Genomic DNA, 21,022 nt, shown 5'->3' on the forward strand with positions numbered 1-21,022 from the left:
AAAGAGGCACCACCACCCCAGTCTGCCAATCCAGTGGCACCGCCCCTGATGTCCATGCAATGTTGAAAAGGCGTGTCAGCCAAGACAGCCCCACAACATCCAGAGCCTTGAGGAACTCAGGGCGGATCTCATCCACCCCTGGAGCCTTGCCACCAAGGAGCTTCTTAACTACCTTAGCGACTTCGGCCTCAGTAATGGACAAGCCTGTTCCCATGTTTCCAGACTCTGCCTCCTCACTGGAGAACGTGTCAGTGGGATTAAGAAGGTCCTCAAAGTATTCCTTCCACCGCCCAGTGACATCTTCAGTCGAAGTCAGCAGCACACCATCTCCACTATATACAGTGCTAGTGGCACACTGCTTTCCCCTTCTGAGTCACCTGACGGTTTGCCCGAATCTTTTCGGAGTCGACTTTTGAAAGTCACTTTCCAAGGCCTCACCAAACTCCTCCCACATGCAGGTTTTTGCCTTGACGATGACTGAAGCCGATTGCTTGGCCTGTCGATACCTGCCAGCTGTCTCTGGTGTCCCACAGGCCAACCATGCCAGGTAGGACTCCTTCTTCAGCTTGACGGCATCTCTCACCTGGGGTGTCCACCACCAGGTTCGAGGATTACCGCCCCGACAGGCACCAACTACCTTACGGCCACAGCTACACTCAGCCACTTCAACAATGGAGGAACGGAACATGGCCCATTTTGAGTCAATGCCCCCCACCTCCCCCGATATCTGGTCAAAGTTCTGATGGAGGTGAGAGTTGAAGATCAATCTGACAGGTTCTTCTGCCAGACGTTCCCAGCAAACCCTCACGATATGTTTGGGCTTGCCTGGTCTGACCGGCATCTTCCCCACTACTTGATCCAACTCACCACCAGGTGGTGATCAGTTGACAGCTCAGCTCCTCTCTTTACCTTAGTGTCCAAAACACATGGCCGCAAGTCCGATGACATGACTACAAAGTCAATCATTGAACTGCGGCCTAGGGTGTCCTGGTGCCATGTGCACTTATGGACATCCTTGTGTTCAAACATGGTGTGCGTGATGGACAAACTGGTTTGCACAGAAGTCCAAAAACTGAACACCACTCGGGTTCAGATCAGAGAGGCCATTCCTCCCAATCACACCCCTCCAGGTCTCACTGTCATTGCCCACGTGAGCGTTGAAGTCCCCCAGAAGGACAATAGAGTCTCCAGGAGGAGTACTTTCAAGCACCCTTCCCAAGGACTCTAAGAAGGCTGGGTACTCTGAACTGCTGTTCAGTGCATAAGCACAGACAACAGTCAGGACCCGTTCCCCAACCCGAAGGCGTAGAGAAGCTACCCTCTCGTCCACCGGAGAAAACCCCAACATACAGGCACCCAGTCGAGGGGCTATGAGAAAGCCCACACCTGCCCGCCGCCTCTCACCATGGGCAACCCCAGAAAAAAATAAAGTCCAGCTCCTCTCAAGGAGATTGGACCCAGAGCCCAAGCTGTGTGTTGAGGTGAGCCCGACTATATCTAGCCAGTATCTCTCAATGTTGCGCATCAACTCAGGCTCCTTCCCTGCCAGTGAGGTAACGTTCCAAGTTCCAAAAGCCAGTTTCAGCAACCGAGGATCAGAACGCCAAGGCCCACGCCTTCGGACACTGCCCGATCCACAAAGCACCGAACCCCTACTACTGCCCCACCCATTGGTGGTGGGTCGATGGGAGGGGGGACTCATGTAACTCCTTCGGGCTGGGCCCGGCCGGGCACCATGAGTAAATGCCCGGCCACCAGATGCTCGCTGGCGAGCCCCTCCCCCAGGCCTGGTTCCAGGGTGGGGCCCCTGTAACCCTGTTCCGGGCAGGGTACACAAGTCCTGTTTTTGTCTTTTCAAAGGGGTTATTATGGATCACACTTTGTCTGAAATGTCACCGAGGACCAGTTTGCCATGGGAGACCCTACCAGGAGCTTTTGCTCCAGACAACATAGCTCCTAGGATCATTCAAGCATGCAAACCCCTCCACCACGATAAGGTGGTGATCCATGGAGATGGGTGTCAGTTTTGTGAGTGTATTTTTTTTTTTGTTAATAGTTTCAAACAAACATTATACAGAGTAGCATGTGCACCGTTAGCCATGGTCATCCAATACAAATTGTGTAGACTTGGAATTCACCATACATGCATTCCATACACTTGACTAGCTAGTTTCTTGCTGCTAAAATTATTTGAATACAGTTTAAAAACACTTTTTGTTTGTTTTGTTGATTTTCTAAATAAAAAAATAAGTTAACATTTACTCTCTACAGTACAACTTTTACAACAGCCATAGTTATTTGTTTTTCTCCCCAATATGTTAACTTCAGAAAATAACCAGTTATGTATTTAAATAGAAGTGTAGAAGTGTGTTCAACGTAGAGGATGTGCAAACTTATTTTCACTTAGAAAACCATGTAACTGTAAATATTTGGGTCAGTTAAATCCACTGTAGTGTTTATTTAGTACTGTAATTGTTTTTATTTTATTAGCTAAATTTGACAGATGTGGATAACTAGATTATGGCCTAAAGTTGTGATCTGACAGTAATTAACTAACCATATTTATTAGTAGTAACTAATAAGAGGGAACTTATTAGTTATGGGTGGCGCAGGGCGCTGGAGCCTATCCCAGCGGTCACTGGGCAGAAGGCAGGAAACACCCTGAGCAGGTCACCGGTAGATCACGGGCACCCTCCAATCAGAATCGTGCCAACTACACGCGCTTACCTCCAGGCGCATGTTAGGTACTCTGAAATGGGCCTGCTCGTCGTTTCTAACACCGCGTGGACATACTGTTACCCGCAAAAATACACGGTGCGTACCTCTGTCTGTTTGTATAGCTGGCAATATACCACACAGTGTCAGAAAACCGCGCGAACGGGTCCGTTTGAGACCGTGTGACTCGGCGTGGTTTAAGGCAAATATGTGGCCGTGAGTTAAGGGGGGGGTGTGTCAGTTTTTGCGGACTAGACGAACGGCAGATTAGGAGCAGCAGCACCGCACCGTGGGTGTCGCTAACGCATGTTAAATCTGACGCAGCCGCGGAATATTTGCGTGCGGGCTGACGGACGGAAGTGGCGGCTCTTGTAAGAGTGCAATCAGATGCTACAACAGTCACAGTTTTGTTGGTGACCGGCGGAGGCAGTAGATGTTTGTGAGGGTGTTTCTAAGCAACGCAAACTTTTCTGTGGCCAAAATGACAAACCCTTTGGCGAATTTTCTAGTTCGTCAGGTTTGTTAATCAGAATTGACCATCTATAGGGTCTTTGGAAGACTTTTATTTTGACAGAGCTTGAGTCAGTACAGTGGGCGAGTGTCGCGCGAGTCGCAGAGCTCTCCTGACCATGTAGGAGCTGATGTGTGCGGATATGCTAACCTATATCGCGGAAAACGTTTCTGTGTTCGGTTTGCTGAGTGAGTAAAGTAAACGTAATGGACATGTAAGTGTGTCGAGTTTTATTTTGGGTGTTTTTGCGCCGTCATATATTAATTTAAGAGCTTTGATGTTCACTTCCGCGCGCTATAGCTGCGGAAGCTAGCTTAGCTGAGTTAGATGAGTGTTCGTGCGGGTAGAGTCTGCTGCGCGCGTTGAGTCGGTGACCGAGCCCCTGTCCCCGGCTGGACCATTGGTGTTTAACGAGAGGCAGACTAACAGTAATGTTCCGTGCTTAAATGTGTGAATGTTATAGTGCTGCGTAAGTAACGGGTTTAATGCCTCTTCGTTGTGAACTGTGCAGTTGCTCGTTGTGAGCGTCCCTGTGTGTCTGTGTTGTAGGTTGGCCCCTATGCGTCTCTACACCCTCACCAGAAGGCACTTTGCTCTGGTGTTTGCGATTTTCTTGATGTGCTTTGTGCTCACAGTCCTCATCGGCGTAACAGGTAAGTGATGCAATTTGTCCTCCTAAACAATGTTGTTGCAGAGATTTGGTGACAGTAATGTAATGATTATTTCGTGGGATTCGACGTGAATTCAGTTTCAATAGGACGTGAGGCGTCCCAGTAGCCCCGTCATCGCCGTCCCAGTAGCCCCGTCATCGCCGTCCCAGTAGCCCCGTCATCGCCGTCCCAGTAGCCCCGTCATCGCCGTCCCAGTAGCCCCGTCATCGCCGTCCCAGTAGCCCCGTCATCGCCGCTTTACAGCGCATTTATTCATAACGTACAGCGGAACAAATGTTGGCTATGGAGTGTAAGGTGTGACACAGCAAAGTAAGGTAGAGGTCACGTCCGCCAGCACCTACGTTTGTTTGGTCTGTTTTCAGAGGATGGTTAGAGAATTGGCCTATAATCTCAGGAAACCTAATTTTGAAATGACCATTTTGAACGCTGGCTCCTCCATGTACCACACTGCCATATTGAAATCCACGGATCTAGGCCAGAGAATTTGTAGAGAGGAGAAATATGGAGCATTTGAGTCAAATAATACTTTCTAAATGTTTCAGCATTTTTATGTAGAAGAATACAGAGAATATAGAAGCCAGAGTTTATTAATATAGAGCTTTTTATACCAGGCGTTGTCACAAAGCACGTTTACAAAAAATCTAGGCCCATGCGCCATGAGCAAGCCAAAGGTGACAGGTGGCAGGGAGAACTCCCTAAGAGCAGGAGGAAGAAATCTTCAGAGGAACCAAGATTCAAAACGCAAACCCATCCTTCTCTGGTTGACATCACACAGCAACACATCCTTCCAACTCCACTCCGTCCTGCAATGGAGTCGGAGTCAGGCATAGGTCTCAGAACAAATCAGGCAGTCATTTGTACTTTCAGCAAGCAGCGCACAAAGCACTAATTCAAACCACCAGTTGTTTTGCCAAAAAGATGTTTTACCTCGAAACATAATTTTTGTTTAAAGTGTACTGACAATAAATTCTATCTAAAGTCGATTACACACAGAATGCAATGCCAATAAACCACACAAAAATGTCATTAAGACTAATGTAATTGGTGAGTGTTAATACCACTACCGCCGATGGGCTGCGTTGTATTTCTGTTGTGAGGATTTTATTCTGATAACAGAAGTAATAAAGCCTTGTAGTATTGATAAGTGAGCCTCTGCTTCTCTCCTCACCTCCTCATATGAGACAAATTCAAAAGTCAAATCTGGGTAATTTCATAATATGGAAGTCACCCATACCGTGGGCATTGATCCGATGTAGTAATATAATAATAATAATTATTATAGTAGTAATAGTAATATGTAGTAATAATTATTATAATAATAATCTTATTTATATAGTACTTGCTGGTTGCAGCTCAAAGTGCTTTACAGACAGGTGATAAAAACACTTATACAAGAAGGAATAAGTATTAATTTATAATAAGGAATGTATTTGTTTTCTTAGGAAGTCCTAAAAAGAAAAGCATTACAGTCATCAAGTCTGCTTGTAACAAATACAAGTTTCTCTGCATCAGTCTGCGATAGAAAAGGCCAAACTTTAGCAAAGTTTGTCAGATGATAGAAAGCTACTTTAGTGACTTTTTACAAGCAAGATGCAGAGCTCGAAGTCTAAGATTACATCCAGATTTCATATTCATTTAGTATATTCATTCATTTAGTATATAAAGCTAAAGGACCACATTTCTCATAAAGCATTTTCTCTGAGTTTCTGTACCAATTAAATTTTTTGGTGATTTAATTGCGGAAAATTTTGCAACATCCACTGAGATATATCGTAGAGACAGCTGGTTAGCCTGTCTACAGCGTCTTGATCATCAGAAGGAATAGAAATGTATAACTCGGTGTCATCAGTACAGCTGTGAAAGTTATGCTTCCTAATGACGTCACCTAGAGGTAGCATTTACAAAGAGAAATGCAAAGGCCCTAAAAGGGAATCTTGAGGGATTCCACAAGAAATGCCAAATCTATTTGATGAATGATTTCCAAGTGAAACCATAAATTGTCTGTTACCTAAATATGATTTAAACCATTCTAAAAATACTGAATTAAAATATTTTTTTTGTCAATGGTGTCAAAAGCTGCACAAAGATTTAATAAATCCAGAAGGTTTTTGTGCGTCAGCACTTAAGCTGAGGTCATTCATAACACGAATCAGCACTGTCTCTGTACTATGGTTAGAACAAAAACCTGACTGAAGCTTCTCATATAACTTGTTTAATACTTGATATGCATTTAATTGTTTGACAACAACTTTTTCTAAGACTATACTTAAAAAAGGTAGGTTTGAATTTGGTCTAAAATTATTTTTAGACTTTTTTTTAGCAGAGGCTTCACCAAGGCAGATTTAAAAGCATCTGGAAAAACACCTGTTGATCAAGAGACCACCTGTTGAGAACAATTTAGAAAAGTTAAAACATAATTGTGAATACATTCAAAAACCATCTTAAGGAATGAAGTTCATGAAAATTACAATATATTTGCAGTTTAGTTTTCCTCCAAAAGCGCTCTGTTTTATGACAATTTCTCTTAAGCTGGCGTATTTCTCATTCTCATCCATGGATTCTTATATGCAAGTTTTTCTTCCATTGTACCCCATACCATCAGACATGTTTTTACAGTGAAAGAATGTCTCTGTGTTTTTCTTGATGCAGCAGTGAACTGTGTCAAGAGATGGGGGTTTTCCAAAGTATTCTTAAGCCCATGTAGCTATATTTAACACAGTAGCTTGACGGTTTCTCATGCCATGCCATCTGAGGGTTTGAAGGTCTCGCATATTCAACAATGCTTTCTGACCTTTCTGCCTTGCACAGACTGAGATTTCTCTGGATTCCCTGAATCTTTTCACAATATTAAGTACGGTAAATAGCAATATTTCTTCTTGAACTGTTGGCACAGTCGGTGGTGTGCCATAACCCATCTTTGCTTGCAAAAACTGAGGATGCTTCTTTCATACCTAGTCATGATATCCTCACCTGTTACCAGTTCGCCTGCTTATTGTGGAATGTTTAAAAACTGTGTAAGTTGAATATTCAATAAGAAAGTCAAATTAATTAGTCAAAATATCAGTCATTTCTTTTTATATTTGTCAGTTGAATAAAGGTTCAGGTGAATTAACAAATCAGATATTTGTTTTTATTTTACAAAATGTCTCAACTTTTCTGCTTATTTGTTTTTAATAGGACCAAAAGTCATCACAGAAAATTCTTACAACGTCTTAAGTACTGGCAATGAATCTAAGGTGAGTATAACACTGATCTGCTAGAACATGCATAACATTTGCAAGTATGAATGCTACATATGCAGATACAGCATGTAAAATTAAAATATAAGAATTTTATCAATAATTTCTTTGTATTTCAGGGCATTTTATCCTTCCATAAAAAGTAGCAAAGCTTAAGGGAGTCAGTAACATTGTAACAAAATATGTCAATCACAGCTGTAGTCTAATGAAAAAAATATACATATAAAAAGTAACTACCAAATAATTTTAGAGCAACGTCAGTCAAAAAGTTCTTGGTTCTATGTAATCCGTGGTGTATTCCACATAAAAGCAGCGCTGGGGTCTATTTAGCTCAAACCAAGCCTCTAGGCCTGCAGACTGCTTCTACAGACATTAGTGAAAGAATGGGTCGCTCTCAGGAGCTCAGTGGATTCCAGCGTGGTATCGTGATCAGACGCCACCTGTGCAACAAGTCCAGTCATGAAATTTCCTCACTACTAAATATTCCACAGTCAACTGTCAGTGGCATTATAACAAAGTGGAAGCAATTGGGAACGACAGCATCTCAGCCACAAAGCAGTATGCTACATAAAGTGACAGAGCAGGGTCAGCGGATGCTGAGGCACATAGGGCACAGAGGTCACCAACTTTCTGCAGAGTCAATCGCTACAGACCTCCAAACTTCATGTGGCCTTCAGATCAGCTCAAAAACAGCGTAGAGAGCTTCAATTCTTTCAGAAGAGGTTAGAATTGTTCTGCAGTTGATAACAGTTGGAAAACGAGTATTTTCTTACCACCTCAAAATTGGTCTAAAATAATCTGTAGACTCTGAAGATAAATAATTATTGAAAACATCATGACTTCTAAACACACCGTGGCAGCAAGATGTAAACAAATTAGTGTGACCTTGTTTTTTTATTTATTAACTTAAATGGTTACAAACATGGCTGAATTTGAAACATGTACAGAATGACAAAATGCGGGTGTGTTCTAAATTAATTTTCAATTAAATTTCTCAATCACAATAATTAGAACTATATAATAGATAGATAATAATATAATAATAATAATAATAGAACTAATTCCTAAAAGGATGCCTGGTTCCTTATTTCTCACTGCCAACATATTGTCTCAAAAAATACTGTGCTGCAGTGGGCTCCTTTGGCTCACCATGAAAGCATCTGCCTTTGATGACTAAGGTCCTGGGGTTGTCTCCCCATCAGGCATAATGGATGGATCTGTATAAACTGTAGCCGGCATATCGCTTAGATTATCTTAATCATAAAAATTGGGTGTCTTTCTGAAAAATCCAACGATCTGCTGTGTCTTCTATGACCAGAGGCTAACACACAAGGCTTCATTGACTTTGTGGTGCTTAGACCTTGCAGTTTGCTGCTTGCAACTGTATTTATTTTATTATTTTTTATTGTAAATGCATCACAATGCAATTTGTTCAACTAGTATATTGTTTGAGTAACTGAGCTGTCAAGAAAGACTTTTGTAATATGTATTGTATTTGTGTTTTTTTTTTCCCCCTGCATTTTAAGACGGGACCCTTTCACATAAAATCTCCACCTCTGTCCAATTATAACCAGCAGTTATGGCTTCTGTGTGTTATACAGATGACACAAAACAACGGTGAGACACAGTTGTACCTCTGCTTGCAACCACTGATTCTCATAGCCTGGTAGTTTTATTGACAAACAGGTCCTACATCTACAGACACTACTAGTCAAATTTATATTATATGCTCACTGATGGTGAGATAAGCAGACTCTATACACTCAAGGCGCACACAGTATCTAATCTAATAATAATAATAGTATTCTCTCTATTTCTCTCTATTCATTAAAATATATATTAATATGTAATAAAGTGTTCAGTTGCACTGATGATTAGCAGCTGTTTTTGATGTCTTCATCCTATTTTTTTCACTTAATGGAGTAAAAGCATCTGCAGGAAATGCATAGTACATGTATATGTATGTTTTTTAATTATATTATTTTTTTAATGACACAAAAAATGAACAGGAAAAAAAAAAATAAGACGTCCAAACTCAAATTCGCAAAGTCCTAGCTGTTACCAAACAAAACACTGGTTTCACATTACATAGACATTTTCTGGTGGATCTACCTTCTCCTCTGCAGTAATATTTTTTGACATGTTGATGGTATGAAGACATACCAGATGTGTGTTCAAAGGCAGTGCTAGTAGAGCTGAGTGATTTAGGTGTGAAAACTATGTTTTTGTAGGCCAGTCTAGTTGTATAGTTTTGCAACAGCTGTCACTAACATAGCCTGAAATTTGGTAACCTGTATATATGTTTTAAAACTTATTCTGGAACTTTCCTTTAAGTAACATGACCTTTTTCTGCATTAAAAATAACCAGAAACATTGGCATTATATAGATGCTTTTCTAGCATCAGTTAAGCTGATATGCCAGTGTAACCCATTAATCAAAATTAGTTTTATGAAGACTCTTAAGGAATTTTTCCACTTTACTTTGAATGGTTACTAATTTTAGTAGTAATATATTTGTATTGTCATCATTAGATCTTCCATTTCAAAATGTTATGGTTAGAACAGTCACCATCTATGCACACTAATACTGGGAAAACAATTGTCATAATTGTGTGATGATTACATCCCTTAGAAGAAGACTTCATAAAGAATTTTCAGATGAATGTAGAATTGAAAGGCGTGATGCAGGACGCCAGCATTATGCGCATCAGTGATAACGTGCATCGGAAATCACGTTTTCTGCATTGTGCGCAGGTGAGTGTTTTTCAGTCACTTCATAAATCTCTTCCAACAACCTTAAACTTTTTCATAAATCAGTCAGTACTGAGGTCATTTAACCAGATGTTCCGATTCAGTGTTCTGTTTTAAGTGCTTTCCATAACTGTTCCTAGAAATATTTTTTTCCTACTGACTTATGTCAAAAAAGTGATACTTAAGTAAGAGTTTGATGTAGCATGGAAACAGTACTAAAGTTTCAAAACATGCCATTCGCTTCCCAGTCTGGTTAATTCATATATAATTATCAAGCTGTATTTGATGTACATGCACTGTGTTTGTGATGTCAGAAAAACCAACATATTTAGATCTGTCTATTCAGCCTGCTGCCCATTTATGTTGAATTTTTCAGTAGTTTTAGTTCAGACTACCTTACAGAGACATTACAGATGCATTACAGGGCAGTGAGTCAGAACAGAGGTAATGTATATACATCAGTCTTAAAGGCACAATGACAAAAACAGCTTGTTTACTGGTAAGAAGTAAAGAGACATGTTAAAATGCATCAGGACAAACATTAAAAATTGACTAAAATAGACACAAAGAATGTGGATACCATGGAAGAATACAGAAATCAGTCATTTCGGTTTCAAAACTGAAACGTTTTTTTCTTCCACATAGCCCCACCAGCTGTGTGACGAGTTCATCGTTGTGCACCTGGGCTACTTGAACTACACACAATATCAAATCAACGTCAGTCTGAAAGGCCTGGAGGGAAAGTCACAAAACATCCAAAATGTTACATTTGTGGTGAGATCATATTGCTTTACGTTTTCAGATCAGTTGTTCAACTTTGCTGGCTGTTTTCCTATGTGGTTCCCTGAATCTTGTATGCACCTTTTTAACAGATCAAGACTTACAACCCCAAATTCTCCCAGGTGGAGATCTGGTTCCGATTTGTATTTGTTGTTTTAACCTTCGTAGTAACGGTAAGATTTTAATATAGTCAGATTACTTCAATTCATCAAGTCATTTTAACTAGTTCAATAAAACATCTGTTTAAATTTTTTGTTGACATCTGCAGTACGTGTGTAAATTATTTTTTTATGTGGTATGTCATGGAATGTGATAAGTCATGAGGTGTGTATATATAATGCTTTCTTTTGCAGTGTATGTTTGCGCATTCCCTGAGGAAATTCTCAATGAGGGATTGGGGAATAGAGCAGAAGTGGATGTCTATTCTTTTGCCTTTGCTTTTGCTGTATAATGGTGAGCATCCCATGTTTGTTGTGAGTAAACAACTTGTGCTTTACGCTTACGCTGTAAATGACCAGACATTGAGAACTTTGTGTGTTATTAGTTTGTTAACACTGAAATCAGTACTTGAATGTTAGTCTTACTACTGAATCACACTATTAGATTCTGTGTTTTGGGTGTATGTTAGGATCCAGTGGTTTTTGGCTCATAAGTTATTTACACTTACACTGAGGGTGTATGTAATAGAGCAGACTTGCTGGTTGTACACATTCTGAAGTAACCCAAGAATCGTAAAATAAAGAATACTGAATGCAGCAGTTTCTTGTAGAACCTCATTACCTTCCTAAGTAGTTATATGTGTGTGTATACATATAATTTTTTTTTTACCCTGCTTTAGATCCATTCTTCCCATTGTCATTCCTGACAAATAGCTGGTTTCCTGGAACACTGGACACTTTTTTCCAAGCTCTTTTCTTGTGTGCCCTTCTGCTGTTCTGGCTCTGTGTATACCATGGCATCAGAGTACAGGTGTGTATAACATCTGTTTTCTTTTGTAATGGAGTTAGGCCTGCAATACTGCAGGTAGTGTGAATGAATATATGATGAACTTGCTTTTACGTGCTTTTAATGGTTTTAGTAATGTTCTCATCGCATGAATGTTGACAAATGGAATGCATGGTTGGCATTTTCAAAACTTTTTTTTTTGTTTTGTTTTTGAAAGTATATACAGCAATGCTGCTGTGTCACTTTGGGTATAAAACAAGCTTGTGTTAGCCTAATTATCTATATTATTAGGTTAACATTTTATAATCCATTAATACAAATTTATTTAATTTTTTAAATTTTTTTTATTTTTATTTTTTTTTTACATTTTATTATTTTAACATTTACAATTATTTCAAGTTTTGCATATATGCAGGGGCCTGTAGTGTTTGTGAAACCAGCAAACAGCACTTTGCTCTGGTGGCCTAACATTTGTAGAAATATACTAGGGGCCTCAGGAGAACAGAGATTACGATGACAGGAGCAAAGCATAAAAGCATTTCTTACCGTTCAGACCACAAAATCTTCTGCAACCCACAAGATTTCACCAAAGAGAACATTGAAAGTGTGAACAAGTATAATACAATAATCAATGTAGTCTAGTCTGTCAGTTTTGCTTGATTTTATAATATAGCTACAAGTGAGTGCCAACCCAGTTTCTTGCATGGGACTTGTCAGACCACTGTAGCCCTTCTTTTGGTCCTGACCAAATGGGATGGGCTCTGTTGCCTTTGCGCATTGATAAACCTTGAGCACTCAATGTCCTGCTGCCATTTTGTGGTTTGTCCCCCTCTGAGCACTGTCGTTAAGCGCTCACCAATGATGGCTGGGAGCACCCTACAAGCCTTGATGTGTCGGAAAAGATTCAATCCATTCGTCTGACCATAACAGTTTGGCCCTTGTCCAGGTCTTCATGCCAGCCCATTTTTCCCCCATTAAACACATTGGCTATGAGAACCAACTGTTCGCTAACCATCCAATATCTCAGACCTTAACATGCTATTACAAGTAATTTATGTTCTTCACAATTCACCATAACTTTTTGGGTCACCGGTGTATAGTGCAACAAATAGCATGGCCCTAAGGATTCCATTTTATGTTTTCCGAAATTCCTTTTTAATTTTCTTTATTAAATAGTGTGATCATTTTATTACTGCCACAGTTCTAAGCAGTTAAAATATTATAGAGTGCAACTAGCTACATTTGGAAATTGTTTATCTCATTAAAAATGTTTTGTGAATTTGATGTAAACCAAAAAGCTAGACAATTTTGTTTTTTAAAAATCCTCTTGTTAAAATATGCAGTGTTTGTACAAAATCTGTACATATTTTATTTTTGTCTTTGTGTTATGCTGAATAGAAAAAGACTGTTTAGGTAAGTGGCTTGTGCTTTTTGTTTATCCCTCAGGGGGAAAGAAGGTTTTTGACATTCTACTTGCCCAAGTTGGTGATTGTGGGGCTGCTGTGGATCTCTGCTGTTACCCTGGGCATATGGCAACTGTAAGATAAATACAGTATATAAATATGCACCTTAATTTTTTTGGTTTATACCTAAACATAACTCTTAGAACTTGCAAAAAGTATGTTATGTATGGAAAAACTGCCACAAGCGACATCCAATTTTGTAGAGAGAGGCTCCAGCACCGACCCCAACACCCCATCCCATTAAAGGATCTAAGATCAATAGAGAAATTGTGCTGTGGAGAAAGCTTGTTGCAGAAAAATTAAGACTATATATGACCTTCATTGTAAATTAATTCATTCTCTCTTGACTGTTTATTTTTTTTTACTTTTAAAACAACAATAAAATAAAAACCCTGGTGTGTGGAATCAGTACAACTTTATACAACAATATACTTTATACAACAATATTACTGCAAGAGAATTTGGTACAATTATGTTCCCTAACTAAAGGTACTGAAGATGTGCCCTCAAGGGAACACCCCAGTGAGAGCTTAGTACCTTTTATTCTGAGAGAATTATTAGTAGTATTATTTAATCATTAAATTATTCATTTTATAGGGCAAACGAACTGCAGGATCCCACATATCAATATAACATGGACATGAAGCACTTTCAGGTAAGAACACTGTATCAAACAGAACATCATCTTCTCAATAATTAAAAAAAGGATAAAAAATGCAAACTGTCAAGTATATTCTATAAGTACAAATTAGAGCATACTTGGTATATAATACACATTGACTGGACCAACAGACTGCAGTTACATTAAAGCTCAATTAAACCTTGTAAAATAATCAAAGGCTGCAGTGTAAATAAAATCGCGCCCTGTTATTATATTGCTCTGAATGAGTGTTTTATCCGACCGTCTCACAGAATGCATCACATTATGCATTTGCAAAATGCTATAATTTCCTGCAACATCTAAGATGATGAAATTTATATAACTCCTGAGGTCACTGAGCCGGAATGACAAGTGTCTTTGTCCAGTACTTTTGGAACTCATTAAATAATTTTTACTTACAGGGCATGAAAATATTCTTCCTTTTGGTGGTGGTCCTGTATGTTCTGTATCTGGTATTTCTGCTTGTGAGAGCATGGTCGGAGCTGAAGAACATGCCCTACTCAGGTAATGCAGTTTTAAACTACTCAGGTAAACACATTTTTAAATCATTCTGGATTTGTTGTACTTTGAGAATAAAATTTCTTGATACTTGGATTCTTGGAAGAATTAGATCTATAATCTGTTATAAATTCAGATAGAAAAAAAAAAGAATGGAACAACCTTTACAATTGCAGGAAATATTAGACGTCATAGGAGCAATGCAAAATAGCAAAACCCCTGGACCATGGCTACCCAATTGAAAAAAAAAAAAATGCCTTTCTCCCCGTCACAATATGTGTGCTCCACGCTTTGAATATGGTCACAATTCAGACATTTTAATTTTACAGATTTTTTCAGTTTTGGCTCCCATATGTGATAACCACCCTTTTCCAGCAGCTAAACTGGCTCATACTTTCACACAGTGGCAGAGATTGGATATTGCTCTGTGTAGTGACATTTACATTGATGGTACTTTTACCAGTTTCAGTGCTCTCAATGAAAGTGTTTTGTTACCATGATGCTTAGCTTATTTTATTTCTAGATTTGTCACTTTAGTCAGAATCAAAGTTCAACTTTCCCCTGCTTACCACCAGCTTCAGCTTTAGATAATATCATGAAAACCCCCATCTTAAAGGCCAGATTTCAAGTATACTAAACACAATTTTTTCTCTTAAAAAATGTCATTAGATAAGATTAGAGCAGACTGGGCAGAAGAACTAGGCATAGAAATATCTGATGAAGTGCTCAGAATAGAGTGAATGGAACTTCATGTTCTTATCTTAGTCTCATACAGTTTAAAGTTCTTCATCTAACTTATTACAGTAAAGCAAAATGATCCAGGATGAACTTTAACCTAGATGATATGTGACTGACGTCATGTTGCTAAAGCAGATTTGACCCACATGTTCTGGTCCTGTAATAGATTGAGGGACTTTTGATCATCCATATTAAAAATCCTGAATAAGGCTTTTGAGTCAGATGGACAAGCTAGTGCGGAAATAACCATATTTGGTATACTGCCAGATAATACTTCAATGACAGTGGGTTGGGAGGCACTGCTGTGTGGGGAAATGATGAGGAGAAGGGAAAGCAAAAGAAAATGGATATGACTGCATTGTGATATGCCATCTTTTTTTGTCTTGTTGATTAAAATTATTGAGGGGGAAAAAACAAATTGTAATGTGTACTTATTATTACTTATAGCATAATAAAGGGTATATTGTCCTGGAGTTATAAATCTCCTTGTAAATTCTAAGGGCCTAGATTTTGTGCTTCTAAATTGATTGGGTATATGCATATTTTACATTTAAGTTACATTACATTAAATTGCCACAGGTTAGTATGTCAATTGTCATCAAAATCATGAATGTTATAAATGTCTCAGGTTCAGAATCGTTTGGCAGTTTCTAGTTGCCTTCTTCCAGTGTTTACCTTTTGCACACTGATCAAGATGTTTTGGATCTTCAGTTTAACAGCCAAAAAAATAAAAATTACAAAGGATATCAGGCATAGCTATTAATTCCTAATGTGCAGTCTTATTTGAATAGTTAATCATAGGAGTAACAGTCTTTTTTTTTTTTTTCTTCCAGATTTGCGGCTGAAGTTTCTGACATCTTTGACATTTCTGGTATTGATAATTAGGTAATGTGAACTTTTCCAAATCAATCCTCTAAGACTAAAAGTGCTGAAAGGTGGTTAGGTTGCCATGTGAAAATATTCAAGTTCTTAAGAGTGCTGTATTGCAAAAGCACAACCATGTTTTTTTATTATTATTTATATTAATTAATTAATTATTATTTTTATTAATATTATTATTATTATTATTATTAGATTCTGTGTGTTTCTTTGGAATCATTGTCTTGTTAAAATGGCCATCTTCTCCCAATGAGATTTAAAAATCTCCCGGTATGTCGCTATATTCATGTTTCAATTGACCTGTAATGCCCTAGTACCATTTGCAGGGAAGCTGCTCCATATCATGATGCTGAGACCTCATTACTTTTTGTTTTTCCACACTGTGTGCAGCTGTTTTTATAAAAATACCATTATTGACAACTTAAAAATAACTATATTTTTAAAACTATAAAATAACTAAAATTTTCATCCAGTTAGTTTAATGTTTTTTTTTTCTTTCTTCGTTTTTCCCCCAGTTTAGTTGTATCCAATTCCACCCACTAGTTAGGACTCCCTCAGTCACACAATTCCACCACTAGGAGGGTGAAAGAAGACAGATCAGTACACATTTGCAATTAAAAAAGTCAGAACATGCTGTTGAAGAGTTCAAAGTTACAATTCTCTCTCTCTCTCTCTCTCTCTCTCTCTCTCTCTCTCTCTCTCTCTCTCTCTCTCTCTCTCTTTCTCTTTCTCTTTCTCTTTCTCTTTCTCTCTCAGTACGGTCATCCTTTACCTGCGATTTGGATCAAAGGCTCTAAAAGACAACTTTGTTGCAGAATTGTCTACCCACTATCAGAATTATATCCTTTAACTGAAAGATTCCCTACTGTGTTTTTTTTTTTTTGTTGTTGTGACGTTTGAGAAATTGTCTTTTTATATTTGTTTATTTCTAAGTATTGTTAAACACAGTTGTATGCAAAAGTTTGCACACACCTTGCCAGATTATGTTTTGCTATTCTACATGAAAAAATAAGCTATCAAACACCTACAGGGAACAAGCTTACATGTGGAAACAATATTAACACAGTTTCTATTTATTTGTTTTATAATCAAATGTTTTATTATAATTGTTTTTTCATTTCACTTTGAGTTAAGCAGATAAATTGTAATAGTGTATTACAATATGTAAACGTGTGTTTACTGTACAGGAAGTGGTAACTTGTTTTCACTAAGAAATCAAAAAAATTATTTATCGGTTACATTTAACCATTTCTTTAGTTTATCCATGTGCCCAAACCGTTGCATATTACATGTGCTTCTTTTTGCCTGCCTGTGCAAATGTATATATTAGGTGAACAGTTAGGAAATGTAACAAGAGGCTCAGTGGCAAAAAATACTTGGATGCTCAGGGTGTGTGGATCATTGCAGAGGGAAGTAATTATGTGAAGAGTGGACATTATTAGTTTTAAAGTGATGCTTCAGGGGGAACAGATTAATTTCACAAAGTTACCCTAATCAACACCACTGGCTGACTTGATTTGTGTGTGGAAATGATGTAATCAAGTTACTGGTTATTGAGATCAGTCTTGTGTGAAGACCTTATATGATGCATCCTGCTCACTTTTTGTTGTTTTTGATATCCCCAAGCTAAAATCTGTTTTGTTTCTTCTAAAAATCTTCTGATTCTTTTTTTTTAGATCAAGTGATATTATGCCCAAGTGCTCTGCTGTTGCAGTGGCTTTACTGGAAGGGGTTTCGACCCTTCAGTGTTAATAAAATATTTAATCTCTGCATGAGCTACTGACACAATACCATACAGTTGGTAAGAAGCAACTGAGCTGCTAATTATTTTGAATGACTGTTTAAAAGGGACTGTGTAACTGCCAATGTCAAAGATGTTGTTGACAAAATTGTTAGAGTAAATTTAAAAGTCTGTAACAACAGTAATGCAACTACTTTATATATGTATTCCTGATCGATAAAATTCCCACCATCTCTGGCGATGCTCAGCTTCCTTAACTAATGCCTTCACCAGCTGAATTTTTATCCTTCTATGGCCTTCTCAATTTTTACCTCTACACATTAGCATTCATCTACTCACCCTCCAGAAATACTTTGTATGGTAAGTAGGTGCACTAACACGAAAATAAATGTAACTCCTTAGTTTCATAAGAGAAATAAATAGAAGGGTCGTCAACATGCATAATAAGGAATATCATATAACATCACTAAAAATGTTGTCTGATAGACTTTTTTTTTTTTGATTCCTTTTTATTAAATAGCATGATTGCATATCTAGTTACAAATTAATAACATGGGAAGAGGAGAGTCAGAGATTTTGAAAAGAGTACCAACAGTTCAGTCATTTCTCTTTCAAACCACAGGTAGTATATCATTTTTAGGGGCCAATCAGAGCTAAACATTACCAAAATGTGAAAAGAGTCGCGTTTACCCTGTGTAAATTTCATTGTTAGCAGACATGATAGTTGTAAGATGATATAGAAAGATGTAGATGACAGTTTGTAAGTGGGAATGCTGCTCATTTGTTAAAAAAAAAACAGATTCAAACAAATTCAAATATACTTGTTCATTTATCAAAAACATTCAATGTTTTTTTTTTTATTATTATTTGAGCAAGATTATGGTTTAGTTGTTGAAAACAAAACACAATGAACATATATCAAGCAGCATTCTAGCAAGTCTTTTAGTCTTGTGAACTGGTGCTTAGCATAGCTTAACCATCAGTTTATAGTGTAATTATTTTGATCAGTGCATTGACAATGGAATGTGTAGAGTGTGTGTGTGTGTGTGTGTATGTATGTATGTGTATATAATTACTGTGCAAAAGTTTAAGGCATCTAAGCAAATGTTTAAACAATTTACCTCAGCAGTGAGTTTATCACAATATACATTAGAATAAAGTCATTCATAATTCAAATAAACATAAAAACAATAAAAAGTAACAGATTTCTCGGTCAGTCGCCACAGAGACTTGTTAATAACATCAATTACATCATGAGCACAGTTTAATAAAGCACTGATTGGTCAAACCAGGTGTTGCTTTTTAACCACATATAGTACTGTAATACTGTGTGTGTGTGTGTGTGTGTGTGTGTGTGTGTGTGTGTGTGTGTGCATATATATATATATATATATATATATATATATATATATATGTGTGTGTGTGTGTGTGTGTGTGTGTGTGTGTGTGTGTGTGTGTGTGTGTGTGTATATATATACACACACACACACACACATTTTATAGATGTGTGTATGTATGCGTATATATAAAATTATTAATAAATATTCTATAAATTGTTTATTCAACTTAACACTTTTAAATAAACAATTTAAATAAACAAACACATACTTTAGAGCAACCAGTACTAACCAGTCACCTGCTGCATGGGTGACACCAGACAATTTCATTTTACAATTAATTTTAACTTGCACAAGCTTTTACTGAATTAGCCGTTCTGAGGCGATTTTGTTTTTGTAAAACCCTTGTGAGTCATTTCATAGTTATATGATGAGATGGCATGGCACATGCTACGCATCAGCCTTTCATTCCTCTTTTCTCACATACACACACACACATACATATTTTGTAAACCGCTTATCCTTCTGGGTTGCATGCAAGTGCAGGACCCCATCCTAACAGTCATTGAGTGCAAGGCAGGATGTACCCTGGACAGGTCGCCAGACCATCACAGGGCAAACAGATGCATACATTCATATCTAGGGCATGTAGCATGTCCATTTGGCCTGACTGCATGTTTTTGGACTGTGGGAGGAAACCCACGGGGAGAACATGCAAACCCCACACAGAAAGGACCCTGGCCACAGCTGGGCAATTAAACCCAGGCCCTTCTTCCTGTGACGCAACAGAGCTACACACTGGGCTGCCGGGCTGCCCATTCCTATTTTCAAGAATTAAAAAAATAAAAATAATATGAAATTAACATTATAGCTTTAGTTATTACTGTGTTGTTTTTAGTACTGCATTACTGCATTATTGTATGTATCTTTTACCTAGATTCCCAGATGAAAGATAATCCTGCTTTCTCAATGTTGAACGACTCGGACGATGAAGTGATTTATGGGTAAATTTTGTTTTATTTACAAAAAGTTTGAGTTCATGTAAATGTTTAAAGGATTTTTCATTCCAATGATTAAACTTTATTGCCATTAAAGAATATTTTAGTTGTATTTTAATTTGATTTAATATGTCTGATTTTTTTTTTTAAACAAAGGAGCGACTATGAAGTGATGCCTCTTCAAAATGGCCGTGCTATTAAAACCACTTCCAAGTACCAAGATGAGACTGACAGTGACTAACATGACTTGACAGTCATGACCTGTCAATTCAGCGTGGACAGAGTGAGAGGCTAAAATAAAAAATAAAAAAAGAACTGTACAGTGACCTTTGTGTAAATAATGCCAACCCTTTGTGTGTGTGTGTGTGTGTATGTATACACATACACTCACCGGCCACTGCTAGTAAAAGCTTGGACCCCCTTTTGCCTTCAGAACTGCCTTAATTCTTCGTGTCATAATTTCAACAAGGTGTTGGAAACGTTCCTCAGAGATTTTGGTGGTTATTTGAGTTCCTGTTGCCTTTCTATCATCTGGAACCAGTCTGCCCATTCTCCTCTGACCTCTCACATCAACAAGGCATTTTCGTCCACACAACTGCAGCTCACTGGATATTTCCTCTTTTTCGGACCGTTCTCTGTAAACCCTGGAGATGGTCGTGTGTGAAAATCCCAGTAGATCAGTAGTTTCTGAAATACTCAGACCAGCCCGTCTGGCACCGACAACCACACCACATTCAAAGCCACTTAAATCCCCTTTCTTCCCCCGTTCTGATGCTCGGTCTGCACTTCAGCACGTTGTCTTGACCACCTCTACATGCGTAAATGCATTGAGCTGTGATGTGATTGGCTAATTACCTATTTGTGTTAACGAGCAACTGAACAGGCACCTAATAAAGTGGCCGGTGTGTGTGTGCGTGCGTGCGTGCGTGTGTGTGTGTGTGTGTGTGTGTGTGTGTGTGTGTGTGTGTGTATATATATATATATATATATATATATATATATATATATATATATATATATATATATACAATATATACACACACATACATATATAAATGAATGTGATTAATTCACAGTGGCACGGAAGCAGAGCAG

The 21,022-nt window shown here is 38.2% G+C and overlaps 1 protein-coding gene across 3 annotated transcripts; it reads left to right on the top strand.

The window, feature by feature from the left end:
- The first annotated feature begins 2,667 nt into the window (after positions 1 to 2,667).
- Positions 2,668 to 20,399, top strand: tmem181 (transmembrane protein 181). Of its 3 annotated transcripts, none has more exons than XM_017710675.2 (17): positions 2,668 to 2,814; positions 3,776 to 3,879; positions 7,075 to 7,133; positions 8,663 to 8,753; positions 9,769 to 9,890; positions 10,533 to 10,661; positions 10,760 to 10,840; positions 11,021 to 11,120; positions 11,506 to 11,636; positions 13,059 to 13,150; positions 13,673 to 13,730; positions 14,138 to 14,240; positions 15,806 to 15,857; positions 16,608 to 16,690; positions 17,863 to 17,952; positions 19,867 to 19,933; positions 20,084 to 20,399. In XM_017710675.2, exons 1-17 carry the CDS (start codon positions 2,738 to 2,740, stop codon positions 20,166 to 20,168), a joined length of 1,524 nt encoding a protein of 507 aa, XP_017566164.1. In that variant the 5' UTR covers positions 2,668 to 2,737; the 3' UTR covers positions 20,169 to 20,399. The 3 variants fall into 3 exon arrangements, with proteins under 3 accessions (XP_017566164.1, XP_037394383.1, XP_017566165.1); XM_037538486.1 differs by lacking the exon at positions 2,668 to 2,814 and adding an exon at positions 3,151 to 3,414; XM_017710676.2 differs by lacking the exon at positions 2,668 to 2,814 and adding an exon at positions 3,152 to 3,440.
- Positions 20,400 to 21,022: the final 623 nt, after the last annotated feature.

The sequence above is a fragment of the Pygocentrus nattereri genome, chromosome 1, assembly GCF_015220715.1.
Source record: "Pygocentrus nattereri isolate fPygNat1 chromosome 1, fPygNat1.pri, whole genome shotgun sequence".
NCBI classification, from domain to species: Eukaryota; Metazoa; Chordata; class Actinopteri; order Characiformes; family Serrasalmidae; genus Pygocentrus; species Pygocentrus nattereri.

Bases quoted from the DNA above. Each gene is read 5' to 3' on its own strand.
- tmem181 (XM_017710675.2), top strand. From the start codon at position 2,738: ATGTTAGGTACTCTGAAATGGGCCTGCTCGTCGTTTCTAACACCGCGT. The intron at 11,121-11,505 runs GTGAGCATCCCA...ACCCTGCTTTAG, and splicing joins TTTGCTTTTGCTGTATAATG to ATCCATTCTTCCCATTGTCA. The intron at 11,637-13,058 runs GTGTGTATAACA...TTTATCCCTCAG, and splicing joins ACCATGGCATCAGAGTACAG to GGGGAAAGAAGGTTTTTGAC.